Below are 21,114 nucleotides of genomic sequence, written 5' to 3' on the forward strand. Positions count from 1 at the left end.
CCAGTGTCCGTTTACTGCAGAAAATAATTTAAACTCATTTCCCTTACTATTACTAAAACAAACACTGTATCCAAAGTATAGCCACAAGACTTAAGCGTAATGCTGACATAGACTAGATGAGACTAAGAGATGTGACAGAATCACTTACTGACCTTGCCTGTGCAAAGTTATATGCAATATTTCAACTACTGCTTTGTAAAAACAAAGGATTATTTGAAATTTTCTGTGGTAATGCCAAAAATGCTTAGTGTGGAGTATTAAACTGAGAACAACCTGACTTGCAACCTACCTGCCCATGCATTTACTCTTTAATTTGCTTTTATTCATGTGCGGGCATCTGTCTCTTTCTCTCTCTCTCTCTCTCTCTCTCTCGTAGGTAAACAGTATGAATGGATTTCACCTAGATTTGTAGCTGTATGGCAATCTGTCGTTAGCACTTAAGTTGCCAACTCCTCGAATGTTTGCAAAACACCTCGCTCTTTCACACAGCCGCTTTATTGTAGCCGCGGGCATGAGGAGTCCTCATTGCATATAAATTACAGTAGAGGGAAGCGATTATTATAAACCACCCCCTCCCCCCCAATACCACGGAAATGAGATAATTGAGTGGAGGACAAAGGGCTGGTGGTGCGAAGAAAACGCTTGTTGGTAACATTCACAATGTTTTGGGCAACATAAGCTAATTGGAAAAATGCAACTACCTACATTTTTGCAAAACTCCAAAATTGTGTCTACACATAATTACTGCGGTTTTCATCTGGAATAAACACTAGTGGCAATAAAATACCAACAACTTTTAATAACGGCTTATTTTAGCATAGTTCCTTGCACAATGCTATTATAACCTCAAAACAATTTGGCCATTGTGCATGATTTAAAAACTAATACATTTATTAATAAAAACTAATACATGTTTGCATCAAATACCCCGTTCCATATGTATGGCTTTTCTGGCGTAGTAAATTGCTCAATAGCGCACCTGGTACAGCATTGCATTTGTGACCAAAACACTAGGGTATGAATCTTGTGAAACACAAGTCATAATAAAAGAACTCAAACAATCGTAGAAGCAAGCTAAAATATTAATATCAAGCTAAAATATAATTTTCTTGTTAACACTATTAGTTAGGTTTAGTGTAGGTGGTACGTCATTTTCTAGCGAGTTAGAGCATTAAGCTTTTAAGTGCCACTCACCATTTCATTTCTGAACTGCTGCAATGCACCCAACAACCAATGTCATGAAATATAGCCATATTCACACATATCAACTTAAGAGAAAATGCTTTTAGAGCCATTCACTGGACATTTCACTTTTAAAATAGAACTTTCCACAAAATCTTGTGTATAAGCCCCTATGAAATCCATTAATTTTTTTTCTATACTCTGTTTTAATTGTTAACTTGCATTTTATTCATCAAAAAGAATGTCTAATTAATTGAAATCATTAAACATACACAATTTAACCACAATTTATTGAAAGTCTAACAAAAATTAAATTTTTACAGCCCTATGAAATAAATTTTTTCTTCTCAAATATGTTTATTTTTTCACCAAATTCTGTCATAGTTTCTTCAAGTTAAACCAAACTTTTTTTTTGATGGGTTGTTGTGAAGTCTTTTAAGTTTCTGTTTATATGATATGACGATAGTTTTTCTCACAAGAAATGGTAAAATGCTCATGAAGTGACTCTCAGAGCAGTTCTAGAGATCCTGTTCATGTGTTCGTATACTCATATATTGAGGCGGAAGAGGCTGAAAACAAACACCACGAGCATCACGTGCGCTTCAGCATGTGTGTAGTAAGTAACCGAAACATTCATTCACACAGAAACATGCAGATTCATATTTAAAATTATTTTGCGGCTTAATATTCACAGACTCTAGTCCATAACACATTTTGATCTAAGTGTATGGACCTACTCTTGATTTATCCATCCAAAATTTGGTCAATTCCATGACGTTTCGCATTATACAGTAAATTCTTTCTATGACTGGATTCCGCGATTCAGTGTGAGTTTTCCGCATCGCGGAAATCATAGGGCCCTATATGTGCAAGAACTAATGTAATATAATTTTGCAGAAGTGTCATCACAGGCACATTTTTCCAATGAGCCTGGGTTGGTTTTGGGAAGGAGAGCAAAGGGTGCTTTGCTAACAGAGCTGGTTTTGCATTAGGAAAGTCATGTCTGTATGGTAAAACTCATTCTGGGAAAATTCAGAAAATGGGTTACCAGCTGGGCATTAGTCTTCAGCGTTTCGCACTGATTGGTTGAAGTAGCGCTGCTTTCTTGGAGAGGGTTGAACTGAACAGTGTCCATTTTGTCTCCCAGCTCTCAAATTCCCGAACTCTGGCTTTTCCCTCTTTCCTCTGGATTTTTTTGCAGGCCCTCAGCCAGCTTGAGTTCTGCACAATGAAATTTCTTTTAAAACCACATCTGAGGGGCTCTAGAGGCAGGCTTGGCCAGACCTGCTTATAAAATCCTAAATGGACATGCTTCTTTTCAATCGGCACCGCCTCTCTGCAAATATGAATAGAAAGACCTAAGCCTATTATTTTTCTTCAAAATAAAAGAGAGCGGGGGGAGGTAGGTCCATGCTCTATCCTGCCGCCCTGGCCTGTGAAAACTCAGAGATCCTTGGGGATAAATCGCCATGGCACCATCCAACCCAGGTTCCTGTGGTCAGCCGGGGTGTCCAGCCACTTCCTGGTCGGGTTGAGCGAAAGTGTTTTTAGTTTAATACGCCATTGAGCCGGGTTGGGAACGGGGTGGCGCAGCCTGTGATCTCAAACCACCTGGAAGGATTTGAATGGCCTTGAGTGGCGGTGAATCACCCTGCGTGACTTTTATTTAAAACCACGGAAAGCCAAAAGCACCAAGCCCTCTCTACGTTTATTAAAGGCAACCACATTTTTGGAAAGCTGAATGTATTTTAAATTTGACATTTTATTTCTTTTGCCTTATTCCGGAAAAGCGAATGTTTTTTTTCGAGGTTGTGCCTCGGGGGGGCCCCTGCAAATTGGCACAGCAGTCTCGAGGTTCCCTGCTGGAATTTTAGCTTCATGCAATGCAGCAAAATGGCAGTTTATTAAGAAGTTGAGAGAAATGGGCTCTGACAGCTGCGACTGAGAGGACCTAAAAGAGGCCCCGATCGAATAAGGTGGAACGCAAAGTGCCAACTCCCACTTTTCATGGCTGCCATAAGTCGAGGACCCCGTATTGGCAAACCGGAGAGTTGTGGTGTCTTTTGTACGATGCTTGCGTGGACTCCTTAACTCGAACTGTTTTAAGTTCTTCCTCCACTCCTCAGTATCTCTTTTTCTCCTTTACTCGGAGACAGAGACTAGGGGCTTAAATGAAAAATATGCCTGCCTCTTATCTCTCTCCCAGAGGAAAAGCCAATAAGAGCTGAGAGGCGTAAAATGAAGAGAGGGTAAGGATGCTATCATGCTGTCTTCCAGTGAGGGCCTTTCTCAGTAGCTACTTCCCCCCCAGTCACATATTAGTAATGAGACCAAGTCAGGGATAAGGTTTCCTTAAGGTAGGATAAGACCCTTTTTAAAACTACTCGTCCAGATTAGCCATCACCTCTGACCAAGAGTTGATCCATATTTAAACCACATACTGGACTAAACTATTAACAGGCTAATTTAGTAAAAAAAAAAAGAAAATTGTGTATATTATATTATATTATATTATATTATTATATTATATTATATTATATTATATTATATTATATTATATTATATTATATTATTGCTTAAATAAAACAAAAATGTTTTATTATTGTTTTTAATTTATTAATGTTGTTTTTTCTGTGTACAACAACAATGGATTTATTTTTTGTTTGGTTTTATTGCTTTGTAAAACATCAAAGGAGTTTTTTTTTTTTTATCATTGTTAGTTTATTAATTGTTTTATTTTTTTCTGCATACAACAATGAATTATTTTATTTTATTTTTTATTTATTTTGCCCAGTTTCATTTGAAGCATGTGATTTCACTTGGTAATATGGATTTTTAATATCATCCATCATTGATTACTGGTATTTTCACACAAATAATCATTGGCCTTCCCATCGGCATCGGTCAACATATCTGTGGCACAGAATCTGACCCATCATAATTCTTGTCAGTATGACTCATGAATATTAATTAGGCATATAATGTTCGCCCAGTACCAACTGCGAGTTTGTCCGATTGACTGCAGATGTGACCGGTTGGCAGAGGCTCGCTCTTGGTCTCAAAACGGATATTTCAGCTGGATACAATTTGTTTCCTTTGCACTGAAGTGAAGCAAAGTTTTTAAAACATATATGTTTAAGTTATTATTACCCAAAAAGCAGGGTGGAATAACCTTTGGAAAGTGGTTAATTATAATAGTTGTTACACCCCTACTTGATTTTGCCAAATACGACATGCTCTTGGAACAACATCCTTGTTGGTCTTGGAACAACATTCCCAGCATATTTTAGGGATTCGCTTAGGGCTTGGGGTTTGAATAACATTATCAACCGAACATTTGCTTTGGGTTTATTGGGTTTGGGGTAGGGATAGGGTTAGGACTATGTTTGTTTTTCCAGAACCAACAAAGGATCCAGGAGCATGTCCTACATTTTGAAAACATTTAGCAGTACAGAAATATACAATTGTGTATCATCAGCTTACTCTCAAGAGTCCCAAAAATGCATTGGAAAATGTAGGCGTTTCTGACGTGTTTGAAACTCAGAGTGTTGTTGAAAGTTATCAAAGCTCAGATCTTTCCAGAGAATGCCATTCATATCATCGTCCTCTCTCTCGGCTTCTGTCCCGTGTCTGGGAGACTCCGAAATAACACCCCCTCCCAAGCACACTCGCACACTCTCCTCCCGCCCCGTGGTTTTACAGCAGTACGTCTGCCGAGGAAATGGCACCCTACACCTGCCTCTCTGGCCAATTAGCTGGTCGGAAACAGCAACCTTTGCTCCCAAATTAGGACAAACCACTCATTCATGCCTGTGGGAGTTTTGCCTGTGGCACGGGTGGGCCACTGCTTACCAGTCTCGCCTCTCTCATGAGTTGTGCTCTTGAACATTCAAATACAGCTGAACCTTAGGAACAGCATGCAATTAATAACTGATTTTTTGCACTTTTCTCTCTATGCGATTTTCATGTTTGTTTTTGTATTTATATTGATTTCATAGGACATTTTTAATCTTTTTTTATACTTATGGTTTGATCATAAGCTGCTTTCTTCCTTGGAATTTCCCACTCACAGTGAAAAAATGAATTTGAGTTTAAGTGACTTTGGTCAGAGTAAATCAGATTTATTAGGTAATTTCTTCCTTTTTTCTTTCCTTTTGCTCTTCCTAAACAAATACAGGACACTTTTTTTTTTTTAGAGCTAGTGCAACTAGATGAAGGGCAAAGGCTCTGCATTAAATGTGTATTTCATTGTTCTCATGCTACCACATTGTTCAATGGTAAATAGGTTTGTCTCCTTATAAACTGGCTAAATCATATTTTTCTGGCAAACTTTATTGCTGTTTTTTTTCATCTAAGCTACACCAGTGCTATTTTAGTTTCAGAGATATTATTGTAGTTTTTAATTATATTTTGAGTTTTCACTTTTTTCATATTTTCTGTTTTCATTTTCATAAGTTTTAGTAATTTTGTTGCTTTTTTGTGGTTTTTATTTTTTAAATGTCGGTGTAGTTTTATTAATTTTTATTTCAGTTTGTTTATTTCACTACATCAAATTAAACTAATTGAAAATGGGATGTTGCAACTATATTTTTTATTTATTTATTTGTATTTTATTTTAACTTATTTCATGTAATGAAAATTGTTTTTCATGGTTTTAATGTTAGTTTCAGTTTAGTTAACTATAATAATTATGAGTTACACACATGTATATATTCAAAATTCCCGATTACAGCTGATGACTCGTTCCAAATTAGTTTCCACCTTGATTCTTTAATTGATCCAAAGCTCCCACCTTTAACTTGAGGTTAAATGAAAATGCAAAGTTTGGAAATTATGACATTGTGCACATATCTTATAAATTCACTATTTTAGACATAAGACACAAATAGATCATCTGTAGGCCAGGTAAAGGAGAAGCTCACCAATTATCTGAAAAATTGCTACATGTTCTTGAACACTGTGTACTTGATGTGCTTTTGTGGTGTGCTGAGCATTGGTTTGTGAGTCAGCTCAGATCTGTGTGTGTGTGTGTGTGTGTGTGTGTGTGTGTGTGTGTGTGTGTGTGTGTGTGTGTGTTGAGTCCGCTGCTGACGTGATTAACCCTGCTTAGTTCCACCGCAGACGGTCGGGGCTCTGTAATGAACTCCCTTATTCACTGGCTAATGATTCCCTTTGATCTTCAGCCCCGAGACCTCTGGTCTGCCTCTGCCCTGTGGCGTTCCCTCCCTCCCTCCCTGTTTCTCATTCTCTCCTCCTCTAACCCACACTCTGTCTCTCCCAACCCCCTTCTTTATTCATTCGGTTCTGCCCCAAAATCCTGCAGTACACAATCCACACTTCATCACTGGTGAGGTGCTCAACTTTGGTGGCTCGTTGCCCATTTGTTCTTAGTATGAATGCCTCAGTCACGTTTGATGTTGTTACAATATAAATTTTTCCCTCTGTGTTTTGCAGTCAAATAAGGTGCCAGTGGTCCAGCCGTCCCATGCCGTTCACCCCCTCACCCCTCTGATCACATACAGCGACGAGCACTTCGCCCCCGGCCCACACTCGGGACACCACCCACAGGACATCAATGCCAAGCAAGGTAAACGCATGCAAACGGCACAAATGCACTACTGTTCATTACAAACTATTAAAGTCATTTAAAAATCGCATTGACTTAAAGACACTGCCATTGGTCAGAAAACAGATCCAGGTATCGTTTCCAATCACGTCACGTCTGTTTACGATTCTGAATGAAATCAATGTACAAATGAAATGCTTTATTTGAGTCCGCACATTAAGTTAGGGTAAGTAATTTAACATTAAAAAAAAAAAATGGAATTACAAATAGCATTCGCTTTTATTGCATTTTGACATTTTTGAGTATATTTTTGAGCATATTATTGGTTAATATTTTTTGGTTACATTCACAAAACAGAGAATTGTTTTGGATAGGCAGAGAGGAAGTTATTACTTTAATTAATATAAATATAAATATAAATAATTTAATAAATATTATAAAAACAAACGGAAACCAGATACAGTATGGGTCAAAATGTAGTCAGTTTTATTTTCATGTTGTCCCTTAAAGGGCATTTTAATTTTTTCACCCAAAAATTCAAAATCTGTCATTTTAATACACCCTTATGTCTTTCCAAACCTGTATGACTGACTTCTGTAAAACATAATATAATATATTTTGAAAAATGTCAGTGTTTTTTGCCAGTACAATGGAAGTCAATGGTGACCAAAATTGGTTGGTTACCAGCATTCTCCAAAATATATTATTTTGTGTTCCACAGAAGAAATAAATGCTGGTTAAGATAGACATGAGGCTGACAGAACATTTATTTTTGGTGAACTTTTCCTTTTTATGTGTTGTAATGTTATTTCCTTGTGTTTTTAAGCACTCTTTCTCTATTATCACTGATCCGAAGAGACATGAACTATATACTTACACTTAATAAGCTAACGGCTCATTCTCACTAGAATCGTATTTCCCTCAAGTCAGTTAAAAGAGGTGGGGTTAAAGTTTAAAAGGGGCGGAGAGGTTTTTGGCAGGCGTTGTTGCACGCGAACCCAGCTGCATATGTGCTCCTTCCGTCTAACGCTCACCTCTGTGGCGACCCGCGAGGGAGCGGGCAGACAGGATGTGATGAAGCGGAGGAGGTCTGGAGAGCTATAAATAGCCTGAATGAGGCCGCACGCCACGAGCAGATTGGCCAGTGATCCAAAACTTGCTCTGTTTTCATACACAAACACAAACATGGAGTCACTTATTCATCAGACACAAAACGCTGAGGGCGGAATTGAAAATAATACACTTATGAGTAGCCTTTTCAAGATCTTTTTTCAGGTGTTTCATGATTCAGTCATTTCATTTAGCGTGGAAAGTCAAAAATAGACCCTGTTTGTGTTTACCACTTAAATACACATTCCTGATTCGATGTGTATGTTATTTCAAAGAAATCAAAGTCTAGAAATCTTTCATCAGACTCTGCCTCTGAAATGATTTCCCTTTTCCGCTGATGTCACCTAGACTGCACAGGAGGAGAAAATGACGTTAGCCAGTAGTTAACGCAGTAATTCAATACCCATTTTAGGCTCCATGTGAAACAATGGAGAGAGAAATGATGAGTTGGAGATGCAGGGGTTGTTTATAAACTGCATGTTCTTGCTGTGTGTGTGTATATATCCCTTGGGCTTTGTTGTTGTACACTGACGCCCCTTTGACAGTTTAATTTAGCCCTAGGGTCTTACTTCACTTTTTCTCTTCTCGATTTAAGTCTTTATACACAAACACAGTCTTGACCTTGGTACAAATGTGTGTATGTGAGACCGTGCATGTGTGTGTTTGGAGTGAAGTTGAGAAGCTTAGTACCGCAGGCCAACTGACATCCATAAGCAGCGTGAATCATATCAGCAGGGCTTATTAGAACAGCGCAAAAGCATTCCTAATTATCCCATGATCCGCTTATGCACTGCACCGGACCGTAGGGCCCAACTGTGATGCCACACTGCTGCTCTCCAGATGTGTCTATCTCACACTAACACACGCCAATGTCGTTTTCTCATTCGGTCCTTCTGGAATCCTGATGCAGGTATGCCCAGGCATCATCCTGGACCGGACATTCCCAATTTCTACCCTCTTTCCCCTGGGGGAGTTGGACAGATGACCCCTCCGCTGGGATGGTGAGTGCACACATGGCCAAACGGTTACAATTAAGAGAACGTTTGTTGTCGACAACCGTGAAACGAATGGTTTTGAGTGCTCATCAGCAGATCAGGTTGTATTAGAGCTATTTGTGTAAAGTTGAGTCAATAAAATTACTACATAAATTTATGTCATGTCCAGAATTCAGAAGAATTGGGAAGACATATTGGACCTTTATTATTTATTTATTGGTGATTGGGCCATGCAAATAAAAAATATATTTTTTTTTTTTTTTTTTTTTTTTATTTCATTTAATTTTTCCATTTAATTTTTTATTTTTAATTTAATTTAATTTAATTTGTCATTAGGCCGTGCAACCCAGAAGAATTGGGAAGGTGCATTGAACCTTCATTCCTTCATTCCTTCATTCATTCATTCAGTATAGGCAATACAATCCTATTTTATTTTTTATTTTATATTATTTTAAGAATCTTTATAAAGTTAAGGTACAGTGGCTAATAATGTGGATACTGAACAATGCATTAACCAACACATTATGCTTTGCTCTCAGGTTCTCTCATCACATGGTACCAGGCCCTCCTGGACCCCATGCCACAGGAATCCCCCATCCCGCCATTGTCAACCCACAGGTGAAACACGAACCACAGCACGACACAGACCTGATGCACATGTGAGTATCCCATTTAGTAAGCTGCTAGCATTCTAACAGCATGCTAAAATTGCAATCTATGTGTTTATGGTCCCTCACAGCAAATATATTTACCCTGCTATCACTATTATGGATTATTAGGCTGATATTGTATATTTATTTGTGCTCCTTTCCATTATCTAACATTAACAAATTATTAATTAATTTAATAACACTAATTAATGCAATCTTTAGTAAATCTCAAAATGAATATCTATTTTTTTCATACCTTACATTACGATGTTGTGATTTTAAACTAGGCAATAAATAAAAATTCATTCTATCTATCTTCTGAATGCATATTATAGATCTGATCATTCATTAATCTGTGCATGCTTCGTTTTTTAGATTTATTTTCAATTTTTGTTTGTTTTGTTCAAGTTCCGGTGAGCATGACACTTGGTGACACATGCAGGACTTCTCCAATCACTTTGCAAGCTCACATTCATCTGCCTCCACTTTCGAGTACAATTCCCACATCTCATCTCAAAATCCAATCAACAAACGATGCATAGAACCAAGTCCTGCACTACATTTTTCGTAAATTTTTATGAACATCTTACACAATTTGTTCTGCTTGTTTGATAAATAAGACTCATAAACATGAACAAATTTTTGTATAATAAAAAATTGTTTGTAAAAGTGTTCTTACATAAATAGTTGTTAAATGCAAATCATTCCATTGTAATGTGTTTTTTTTTTTTTTTTTTTAAATTACTAATCTCTGTTTTGCTTATGGTTTATGAATGTCAATTACATCTTATTATAAGCATTTTATCATGCCAAAAATTTGTACATGATGTGAATGGCCATTAAAATCTTAACTACCTTTAGAGTGTTGCTCCCAAACTCTTACAGCTGTCAAGTCCCACCCAACATTTTTTTAATAATCAGTTACAATATGGAAGAAAGATCTGTCGCTGCTTCTGTTTCATCATGATTTCAGTTTTTAGTTTATTCAGACAAAATTGTATCGACATTTATTATCACTCCAATTTTTATTGTTGTACATTTATTTTTTTTCTAATTTTGACCATTATGAGCCATGCAGTTGGCTTGAGGTATCAAATCCAGGTCACCAATGGGAGTGAAATACTGGGAGCTGTAGCGCTTGGGAGTCATAGAGTTGGAGGGAATATGAAGGTTTGGTTGCCATTACTGGTGAAGTAATCTCTTTGCATGAAAGCACCCAACTGGACATAATTAAAAGCCGCTGCTAGCTTTTCGGCACTGGCTCCCAGATTGTTCTCTCACGCAGCCTTCCGATTGGCGGCTGGAATCAGACATTCGGCGCTCTCACACTCTGTGGCGTCGCTGTGGCAGCCGCTTTCGCACCACCCTCTGAGCGTTTTTCCCCTTTGTATTTCCCTGTATCACTTAATAATTCTTCCCCTTTTTTTTTAACTCTTTCCTCTTCTTGTTTCTCCAGGAAATCTCAGCACGAGCAGAGAAAGGAGCAGGAGCCCAAAAGACCTCACATCAAGAAACCTCTAAACGCTTTCATGCTGTATATGAAAGAGATGCGCGCCAATGTGGTGGCCGAATGCACGCTGAAGGAGAGCGCCGCAATCAATCAGATCCTCGGGCGAAGGGTACGTATCTGATTCGTGGATCTCTCGCACCATGTGACCTCCTTCACAAAGGGGTCTATTGTAGTTAGCACGTCTATCTAACTCAATTTTACAAGTACACCAACACACAAGTTGACAGAAATCAGAAATCTGGGCAGGTAGCGTCTTTAACGCTCCATTTTGGAATTGGAAAAAGAGGAACCGTTAAACATATTTAATGCTTTAACCAAAACCTCTGTGGTTTGAGGCGGCTAGCCACAGCAAAGGACCGTTTTGCGGCAGTGTGGGGTAATTGCACCCTGATATGGTTTGAAGTAAAGCGCCGCTAAATTGGAACCAGTGTTTTGATATGAAATCAAAGTTTTTTTTTTTTTCTTTTTCTTCCCTTCTCTCATCGCTGCATATGTTAATCTCTTCATCATGTTCCATTCCACCCCCAGGCACGCATGCACATGCACTCACACACATTTACCCGCACACACACGCAACGTTTGAGAGTTAACAAGGATTTTTAGCCAAACGCCAGCACGCGTCTCTTTGGAAGGAACTTAAAAGTGCATGTCAGTAATTGACTACTTTTTCCCCCCCCTTCTCTCTAATCTCCCTCTGCACTGAACAGTGGCATGCTTTATCTCGGGAAGAGCAAGCTAAGTATTACGAATTAGCCCGCAAGGAACGGCAGCTCCATATGCAGCTTTACCCAGGATGGTCTGCCAGAGACAATTATGTAAGTGTCCACACTAACACACTGCCTGAGAGTGAGAGTTGTGTCATGTGTTGATTGCATGAAAGTAAATATAATGCTTGTCTTTAAAAGTGAAATATGTGCATACTACTATTGTTTGCTTAGTAGTCCAAATGATTATTTTATGAAAAACAGTTGTAAAATGAGTTTGAGGTTATGTCAGAAAAGTCTAAAGGGCTATTCACTTGAAGTCCGACGGGACTGAATGATACTACAACACAAGTTATAGAACAAAATATTCACAAGTTAGATACCAGCATTTCTCTGATACTTGAATTAAAGAGACTGTTCACCAAAAAACTACAATTCTGTCATAATTTACTCACTCTCCACTTGTTCCAACCCTGTATGAGTTTTCTTTTTTTGGTTGAACACAAAAATAAGATATTTTGAAGAATGATGGTAACCAAGCAGTTGATGGTAGCCATTGACTTCTATAGTATTTTTCAATGGGTACCGTCAATTGTTTGGTTATTCTTCAAAATATCATCTTTTGTGTAAAACAGAGAAAAGAAACTCCCAAATGTTTGGAACAACTTTAAGGTGAATAAATGATAACATGGTTTGGTTTAACATGGTTTGGGTAAACTATCCCGTAAATTAACAATTTATATTTATTTATTTAAAAAATACATTGAGCTTCATTCATGAAACATAAGTAGCACAGATTCGAGTAAATGACTCATAAAATCTTAAATTATTGCATTGAATGTAACTGTTTGCATACAATTTGTTGATTTACTGAATTTATTCTGGTCGAGTTTCATAAATGGGTTTTCCGAAACGCAAACAGACTGAATTTCTGTAAATTGTTTCTAAAAACCTTCTTGTGTAAATTGTTGCATTGAAAGTGATACTTTACTGGGTTTTGACTGATTTACATAAATGTGTTCTCATCAAGTTTCATATATGTGCGTGAGAAACCAGAGCAGATGGAATTCGTGTAAACTGTTCATTAAAACATTCTTGCACAAATTGTTGCATTGTACCCATTTACGCAAGAATAGTTTTATGACTGATTCATGAAACAAAAGTGGAACAAATTTGTGTAAAATGTTTGTACAAATGCAAACATTGTAAATTGCATCGAACGTGACCGATTCCTAAGAATTTTATGAACGACTTACACAATTTGTTCTGCTTCTTTCATAAATGAGGCTCAGAAACATGAACACAATTTTTTTTTATAACAAGAAACTGGAAAATGTAATGTTGTTAAATGTGATCATACTGGATTTTTTTTTAATGACTAATTTCTGTTCTGCTCATGGTAGATGAATGTCAATTATGTCTTATTATAAGCAATTTATTATGGACATGATGTGAATGGTCATTAAAAGCTTCTACTATTTTAATCAGTAACTGTCGCTCCCAAGCTCTCACAGCTGTCACATACTAAAAGTTTTCCAGAAGAGACATATTGCTAACCATTTACTCAATATTATTACATTTATACAATTATTCCTTTAGTTTATACAAATGTGGCAGATATTAAGCCAGTTAGCTTGTAGAATTCACATCCAAAATTTATGTTGTGATGACAACTTTGGACGCCTAAGTTTTAACCGGCATAAATCTCACTCAATATGAAGTGCCAGGATGTGCTGCTAAAACTAAAACCTGGCTTTCACAGTAATCACCAAATGGAAAGGCAACAGGGCTAAAAAGAAACACTTCAAAGACAGATGAACTTTCATCTCCACTTATATATTAGTGGTGGGAGCACACTTGTATTTAATAGTGCTAAGGATTCTGAGCGTATCCCTGCTCTGTCATAGACGTTTCTACTGCTCTGGGCTTCTTGGTTCTGTCAGCCAGGGCTAGAATACACAGATTAGTGACTGAATAAGTGGATTATCAGACTTTACAGCAGGCAACCAAAGCGTGGCTCATATTGGACCGCAAAATGACAGTGCGGCGCTATCTATACCTATAGTCATCCTGCCAGGGGATTTTGGGTAAGCTACAAATCCTAAAGCAGTCCAGACTTCTCACTCTAGAGGAGTGTTTGTCGTGTCAATTGGAGCAGGGGCAGATGTTTTATTCTTGTTTAACTTTCCGATTGGTGATTAGGCCATGCAATCCAGAAGAATTAGGAAGGAGTTTTAGATTAAATTTTTGTATTTAATTTTATTTTGGTGATTTGATGATGCGGTCCAGAAGAAGTAGGGAGTATTGGACCTTTTATTTTATTTTATTTTTTTAATTGAATTTTATTTTATTTCATTTTATTTTCATAAATGGCAGAAATGTCATGTTTTTGTAATACCACTTCAAATATTCCTCTGGCTATTTTGTAGGGGAAAAAAAAGAAGCGGAAGAGGGAAAAGATCCAGGAACCCGCTTCAGGTAAGACTCCTAAACCCTCCTATTCCTGCTGTTTCATTAATGTACGCACTAGCTTAGCTTTATGTGACTTAGTTTGTGAATATGGTGGTAAAGTGGTTAATGTTGGGATACCGCATTCTCAATATGCTTTCACAGTCAATTTCAATCATAAAAGGATGTTTTTATTGTCAACATGAACATTTATGAATTGAAATCTTTGTTGGTTGCCTGAAAATCCATAAATTTTACTGTTCTGTATGTTTCTTTAATCTGTAAATTTTTCAACATTATGAACAGTACACCCACCCCACCACTCCATCTTCCCATCTTCTCCTCACAATTAAGTCTTTAGGATTAGTCTGTTTTAAAGTCCACATGCTTCCGTCAGTCCTGCTAACTTTTATAAATGCATTAGTGATGTGTGCTTGTACATTTAACAATTCAATGTATATTTGGCACAAAGTCTAGGCAACTTAATTTAGAGCTGTGTATGATGGACAAGTTAAAGGAGTAGTTCACGCAAAAAAGAAAATTCTGGCGTCATTTACACTAACTCATGTTTTTCCGAATGGATATGACTTTTTTTTCTTTTAAGGAACATGAAAGGTGAATTTTTGAAGAATGAGTAGCCTACTAGGACTGTTAAGCTACTATTTTATATGACTAATTTGTGAGCGAAACTTTTCAATCGTTTAATCCAATTCCCAAGAACCAACCTGAATGATTCGTTCAGTGAAAGAAAGAAAATCCTAACCATTGGAAACATGAGAATGAGTAAATGACGACAGAATGTTCATTATCGGTTGAACTGTCCCTTTAATGAACAATGTTGATGTGTTAAATAGGCCAGCAAACTCTGTTTGTTGGCCCTACATTGACAACTAAGACCAGAGATGGATTAAAAGCTACGATTTCCTGCAGGTACAGGCCAGAGAATGAAAACGGCGTACATCTGAACAATGGTAAGAGCCTCTTCCATACCTCTGGTCTGATTGAGTCATGATGTGGTAAACTCCCTATTTTCTAATGTGGTTCTTGGCAATCAGAAAAACACGAGACTAATCCTAAAGGCCCACTTTGAGTTCACCAATCAACCATTCACTGTTGTATTGCGAAAGCTGTTGTTTGCATCGTGCGAGTGTGTGCTAACGATACAGGGTTTCCTCTTCCGAACACACTGATGAATTGTTGTGACGAGTAATTTTTCTTTCCTAACTCTGTTTAAGGACTCCATTACATCCCTTTTCCTGTAGACTGATGTGTGGCTTGTGGCAATGGGTGGCGCGTTAGTATTTTCAGAAGACCAGTGCTTTTTATCAAGAACAGTTTGCAAGCATACCATTTGTTTGAAAGATCACAGAACAGCGTAATCTCGACAAAGTCAGCTCAGAACATCAAGTCCACACTATCAGGTTTCTTTCCTCATTCATTTCTTCCATCTTTAATATTTGGCATGCAGCATCAACATACAATCCTGTGGCTCACGGCCATGTTGGACTGGGGCTTTTTTCGGTTTTTCGAGAACATTTGGAAACTGGGATGCTATTGAAAGAGTCGACCCAGATGTAAGCTAACTCTTTTAGCATTCACCCATATGGCCCCCATGTGTTATCTAGCCAACCCTGTGAATGAACGAAGCCCTTGCCAGCATATTTGGCTTGCGCTGTGCTTTTTAATTTTCTAGCGATTAAACTAGCAACTGGCCTGAAAGAAGTTAGTTCTCTAAACAAAGATGAGAATCGTTTCAGGTGAAAGTCTATGAGAAATTTCAGCATCAAGGACCGTAGTAAGCAAGGGAAAATCTCTATTTTCTCCTCGTCTTATTAAGTCACCCCACATCCTGTTATTCTACTTCTTTTGGCCATGAAAGCTGCGCAGATGTGACAAATCTTGTCTTACCCAAAAACCTACAAGACAAAGGTTTTACGGTTGATCAGTTCTCTACCCTGTGGCTCCCAAACACAAATTGGACTGTTTCGCACTCTTTCTTTTTTTTTCTGTGGGCTGCAATAGCTTTGAAAACGCAGCTAAAAGGCGCTCTATCTTCAATCCAATAATTAGCGGTGCCAAGCGAACTGCAAATGGATGCCCCAACTGATTCATCGTGGCAGCTTTAAACCAACATGCATAAAATATTGCCACCGCTTGTCAATTTATGCAGATCTGACAAACTGAGAAACATCACATTTGTCTTTTATATTTATTCCAAATTATATAGTGTGCAATTTAATAGTTTTAAACAAAAACAGACTGATAATATTTTTGGTAATGGATAGGATCATAATAACATACAACAGTGATTTCTAGTTAAAATATCCAAGTGAAATTTACTTGAAGCAACAGAGCATGATAATATACATAAGACAGAGAATATTGCCACCGCTTGTAAATGTATGCAGATCTGACAGCCTGAGAAACATCCTATTTATTTAATATTTATTCATCTTCCATATTATATAGTGTGCACTTAAATATTTTTAAACAAAAAACATTGATAATGGATAGGATAGTATACAACAGTGCAAAATAATATCCAGCATTTCCAGACCCTAAAATTCACTTGAAGCAACAGTTTTGTTTTTGTTTTTTTTGGTGCGTTTTTTAATATTACATGTTAAGACAAAATATACATGTATTAAATATGCACCACCATTTAAAAGTTTGGGGGGTCAGTAAGATTTTTAAAAAAAAATGTATACTATATGTTTAAAAAATATTCACCAAGACTGCATTTATTTGATCAAAAATAAAGTAAAAAGATTAATATTGTAAAAATTATTGGAATATAAAATAACTGTTTTATATATATTCTATTTGAATATATTGAACAATGTAATTTATTCCTGTGATGCAAAGCTGTATTTTCAGCATCATTACTCCAGTCTTCAGTGTCACATGATCCTTCAGAAATCATTATAACATGCGATTTGGTGCTCAAATAACATTTCTTGTTATTATCAATGTTAAAAACAGTTGTGCAACTTAATATTTTAGTGGAAACCATGATACATATTTGACAGACATTTATTATGTAATATGTATGGCATTTGAAGATTGCTCCTATTGGTTTTCAAATGGAAAATGGGGGATTTCTTATAGAAAATTTGAAGTAATTCCATGGGTGTTATCACCATTCTATTTTAGGTATGAAGGACAATTTTTTTTTTTTTTTTTTTTTTTTACATGCCTTATGACACACAATCCATGAAATGAAATAATAATGAACATTGGAATAATTTCAGGTTATAGAATTTTCTTCCTCACACATCCCACTTTTCCTGCTCGTATAACATTTCCACATCCTCTTCTTGTTCTCAACTGTGTCTGTTTGTCAGATTTAGCTGTGAGAGCTTTTGTCTGACTAACCCTTGTGATTTGCAGACTTTGAGATTGTTATCTGAGGCGAGGCATACATGCCCTCCGGGCTGTTACTTTTTGGCCACTGTGCATTTTTTTTCATTGGGAACGGGGAAAGCCATGTAACAATGGTGGTCTTTTAATGAAAGCTGGCTCTGAAGATGTAGTCTTAGTCATTCAAAGAAGCCAAGGTTGTGAGTCACCAATGTCTGGCACATTTCAACTTGCTGCTTTGTTGCCACCTGGACAATGACTGTCCTGCAGCATTTCACTTTTGATTTTTATAGCGACTGCATTCTTTGCCCCAAGTTTGATGATGTTGGCAGGCCCTATATGAGGTTTACCGTACTACTGGGAGTGGTCGACCGAAGGTTTGAAAGCTTTCAGTGTTCCAGAGGTCGACAATAGTGGGGCAGTGTGGGAAACCGTTGGAGGTGCGGGCCGCTTCGGAGTTCATGGCCTGCTCTGTGAAGAAAGTGCTGTTGGACAGCTGTGCCCAAATTGGGTCGTCTTCACCCAGCTCTGTGTCTGTGATGAGTGAGGACAGAAGTCAGATGTCAGCCTTTGATGAAAAAGCATGAGAGAGAGAAACTAAAAGTCCCTTGTGTGGCGATGAGAGCGCCTTGTCTCTTCTTAATGCCCACTCTGCCTCAACCCCATGAATGGCAGAATAACTGATGCCCTTTGTGTCTAAAAACTCTTTTCATTTGGAGTGGGCTGGAACTGTGTGCATTGGGTTGCTTTAACAGGTTTGGATTGAAAATGTTTGGACCTGAACTGGGGTTTGGTAAAAACCTGTACCTAGAAAGAATCAGGGTTGGGTATAGAATTTGTTCCCTTTCAGTTAATGAGTTTAATTTGAATTGAATTGGCCACACCCCACAGGAAGTTGAAATTAAATTTGAATTCAAATGACAAGAGTACAGAGATTTTACACTAAGAAATTGGGAAAGTGTTTTTCCATCCTGCTCCTCAAAACTTTCTATTCTACTTGTTTTCTTTTTCATTTAAAAAAAATAAATAAAAATTGACCCTCTGATACTATACATTCTCTATTCTTTTTCTATTCTAATCTACTTTTCTTTTTATTTATTATTTAAAAACCTTGCTATGTGTACTAACTGAGACTTGTCAAATGAATGCTCTTTTGTCGGATTTGATTGCTTCTGTTGTCCTAATTTGTAAGTCAATTTGGATAAAAGCATCTGCTAAATGTAATGTTAATGTAAAACTTATTAAATCTGATATATAAAACATATTTTATAGGTGGCATTTCCAAGTCATGTCTGTTTGTAAGATCAATAAACCTTCAAACTTGAAATGTTTTTTTCAAATGAACTTGTTTTGTTTTTTAACCTAAACAAGTGTTTTGACAAACACTTATTTTCCAGTAAAATAAATGTGAAGAATTTAAGGCAAGACAAGTTTATTTATAGAACAATTTTTCATACACAATGGTAATTTAAAGAAAAAATATTGAACATTTGGGGGGGGAAAAAAGCAACTATAAGTTTAGTAAGAAATATTAAAAATACAATAAATGTAATAAGTAAAAATAAAAAATAAATCTATCTATCTAGCTCTATCTTCAAAACTTAGCTTTTGTAGTAAAAACATTTTTTTTATTTCAGTTAATGTTTATTCTTCCTAATTCAAATTGGAATTGCAATTTTTTCATTTTATTTGCTAACAATTTTCATGGACTGAATTGGGATTTAAAAGGCATTCTCAATTAAATTCTGCATGACTCTAAACTCTGGAAAAGAGTACGAGTTGCTTATGATAACTAGTTAATATTACTGAGGGCAGCGGAAACCCAGAGGTTTCCTTCCATGTACTGCTGCCAAGAGACTCCACAGTGCTATAAAAAGAGCCTGGGAGTTTTTGCCGGTATGTAGGTGCAAGGAACAAACTTGCAGACACGGTTGGACTTAATATGCGAATCACAATTGCCCCCATCAGATCTTTCATTTAGATCTTTTGGTTTGGCGAGCTAAGCAGCAGAGGAATTGGTAAACTATGTGGCGTCTACTACGTTTCCTCTCCTCTCTTTCTAGCTCATTCACGCCCCAGCCGTCGTCTGCGCTTTGCTGGAGTTCCTCTCCTAGGGAGTAAATCTGGCTCCCATTGTGAAAGCAGGCGGAACCCCCTCTCCTCCCTCCCTCCCGCTGCTGACTGCGAGCGGTGGCGAGGCCTTTGAAGCAGTCATTGTGCTGTTCTTTGATAGTGCCGCCCTGGCTTGCAGCTCAGGCTTTGCAGGAGCACGTCGTTCCTGGGCTCTCATCCCAGCGCTCCTTGGATGTGGGCAGACCCCACTCACAGCCTCCGCTGGAATACCAGCCTTCGCCCTTCTCGTGTCCCCTGCCCTCACCTGAAGGTTTTTTGTTGTTTCGAGGGTGAACATTGTTTCCTCAGCCATTTTAGAAAGCGGAAGGGAGATTTCAGGAGAAAAGACCCATCTACGGTTGGTTTACAGTTCTACAGACTAAATTGTGTAGGAGTTTTTCCCGTCTTTAATGTTACTGTCTCTGGGCCAAAGGAAGTGCTGACTGAACGAAGTGGTTTGTTTAAATCAGATTTTTCACCCAGGTGCTGTTTTTATTACTCAGGCTGGGGATTTTTGAACCCATCCTTCTCCTAGCAGATCATTGGTTATAGTGCCTGTTGAATTTTTATGGACTCCTTGAAGGACGCTGCCAAACCCGACGTGAAGCCAAGTGCTACAACACAAGGTCACTGGTCCAAAATCAGTTTGGTGTGAAAGTGGACCTTTTCAGCTGACTAGGCTTAACGCAACCCAGATTTGGGCTCTTCGTCTGTACTCTCATTCCCGGCCAATGTTTTAGTCGTAAAGCTTTGAATCTTCTCCGGTTCCTCACGTACAGCTAAGTGTCTGTAGAAAGAGCAGCTTTTACAGGAAACCTGTAAGCTTAGTCTTTCCAACTGCTGTTATTTCTTGCTTTTTCTTCACCTGACCTATAGAGGGTATCAAGGGTTTATACCCCTTTAAAATCAAATGCAGATATCTTTTGCACATCCATTGTTGACATTCACCCACCCACATTCACCATTTGATTTTATAGGAATACTGGAAAAAAATAAAATAAATAAATAAATAAATAAATAAACACATAAATAAATATTTAGTTATTTATATTTATTTATTTTTTATGCATACATACTGTACACACACACACACACACACACACACACACACACACGTTTGTTTTTGTGAAAAGTGGGGACATGGGGTAATGTCCTGAAAAGTCACCTTCTCCTTGTAATACCTACAGTATCTCACAAAAGTGAGTACACCCCTCACATTTCAGCAAACATTTTAGTATATCTTCTCAAGGGACAATACTATAGAAATGAAACTTGGATATATTTTAGAGTAGTCAATGTGCAGCTTGTATAGCAGAACAAATTTACTGTCCTCTAAAAATAACTCAACATATAGCCATTATTGTCTAAATAATTGGCAACAAAAATGAGTACACCCTAAGTGAACATGTCAAAACTGTGTCCAAAGTGTCAATATTTTGTAGGGGCACCATTGTTTTCTAGCACTACCTTAATCCTC

General features: G+C 37.5%; 1 protein-coding gene across 2 annotated transcripts in view; it reads left to right on the forward strand.

Moving 5' to 3' along the window:
- The window catches only part of lef1 (lymphoid enhancer-binding factor 1), a 49,947-nt gene that overhangs the window by 20,044 nt on the left and 8,789 nt on the right, over positions 1-21,114 (forward strand). The window contains exons 4-10 of one of the 2 annotated variants that reach the window (XM_058792255.1): positions 6,637-6,769; positions 8,769-8,859; positions 9,393-9,512; positions 10,960-11,122; positions 11,721-11,828; positions 14,147-14,195; positions 15,096-15,136. In XM_058792255.1, coding sequence (XP_058648238.1) covers positions 6,637-6,769; positions 8,769-8,859; positions 9,393-9,512; positions 10,960-11,122; positions 11,721-11,828; positions 14,147-14,195; positions 15,096-15,130 — 699 coding nt within the window. In that variant the 3' untranslated portion in view covers positions 15,131-15,136. The remainder of the gene's footprint in view (positions 1-6,636; positions 6,770-8,768; positions 8,860-9,392; positions 9,513-10,959; positions 11,123-11,720; positions 11,829-14,146; positions 14,196-15,095; positions 15,137-21,114) is intronic. The other variant, XM_058792265.1, reaches the window with a different exon arrangement.

Source organism: Onychostoma macrolepis, chromosome 01 (genome assembly GCF_012432095.1).
Source record: "Onychostoma macrolepis isolate SWU-2019 chromosome 01, ASM1243209v1, whole genome shotgun sequence".
Lineage (NCBI taxonomy): Eukaryota > Metazoa > Chordata > Actinopteri > Cypriniformes > Cyprinidae > Onychostoma > Onychostoma macrolepis.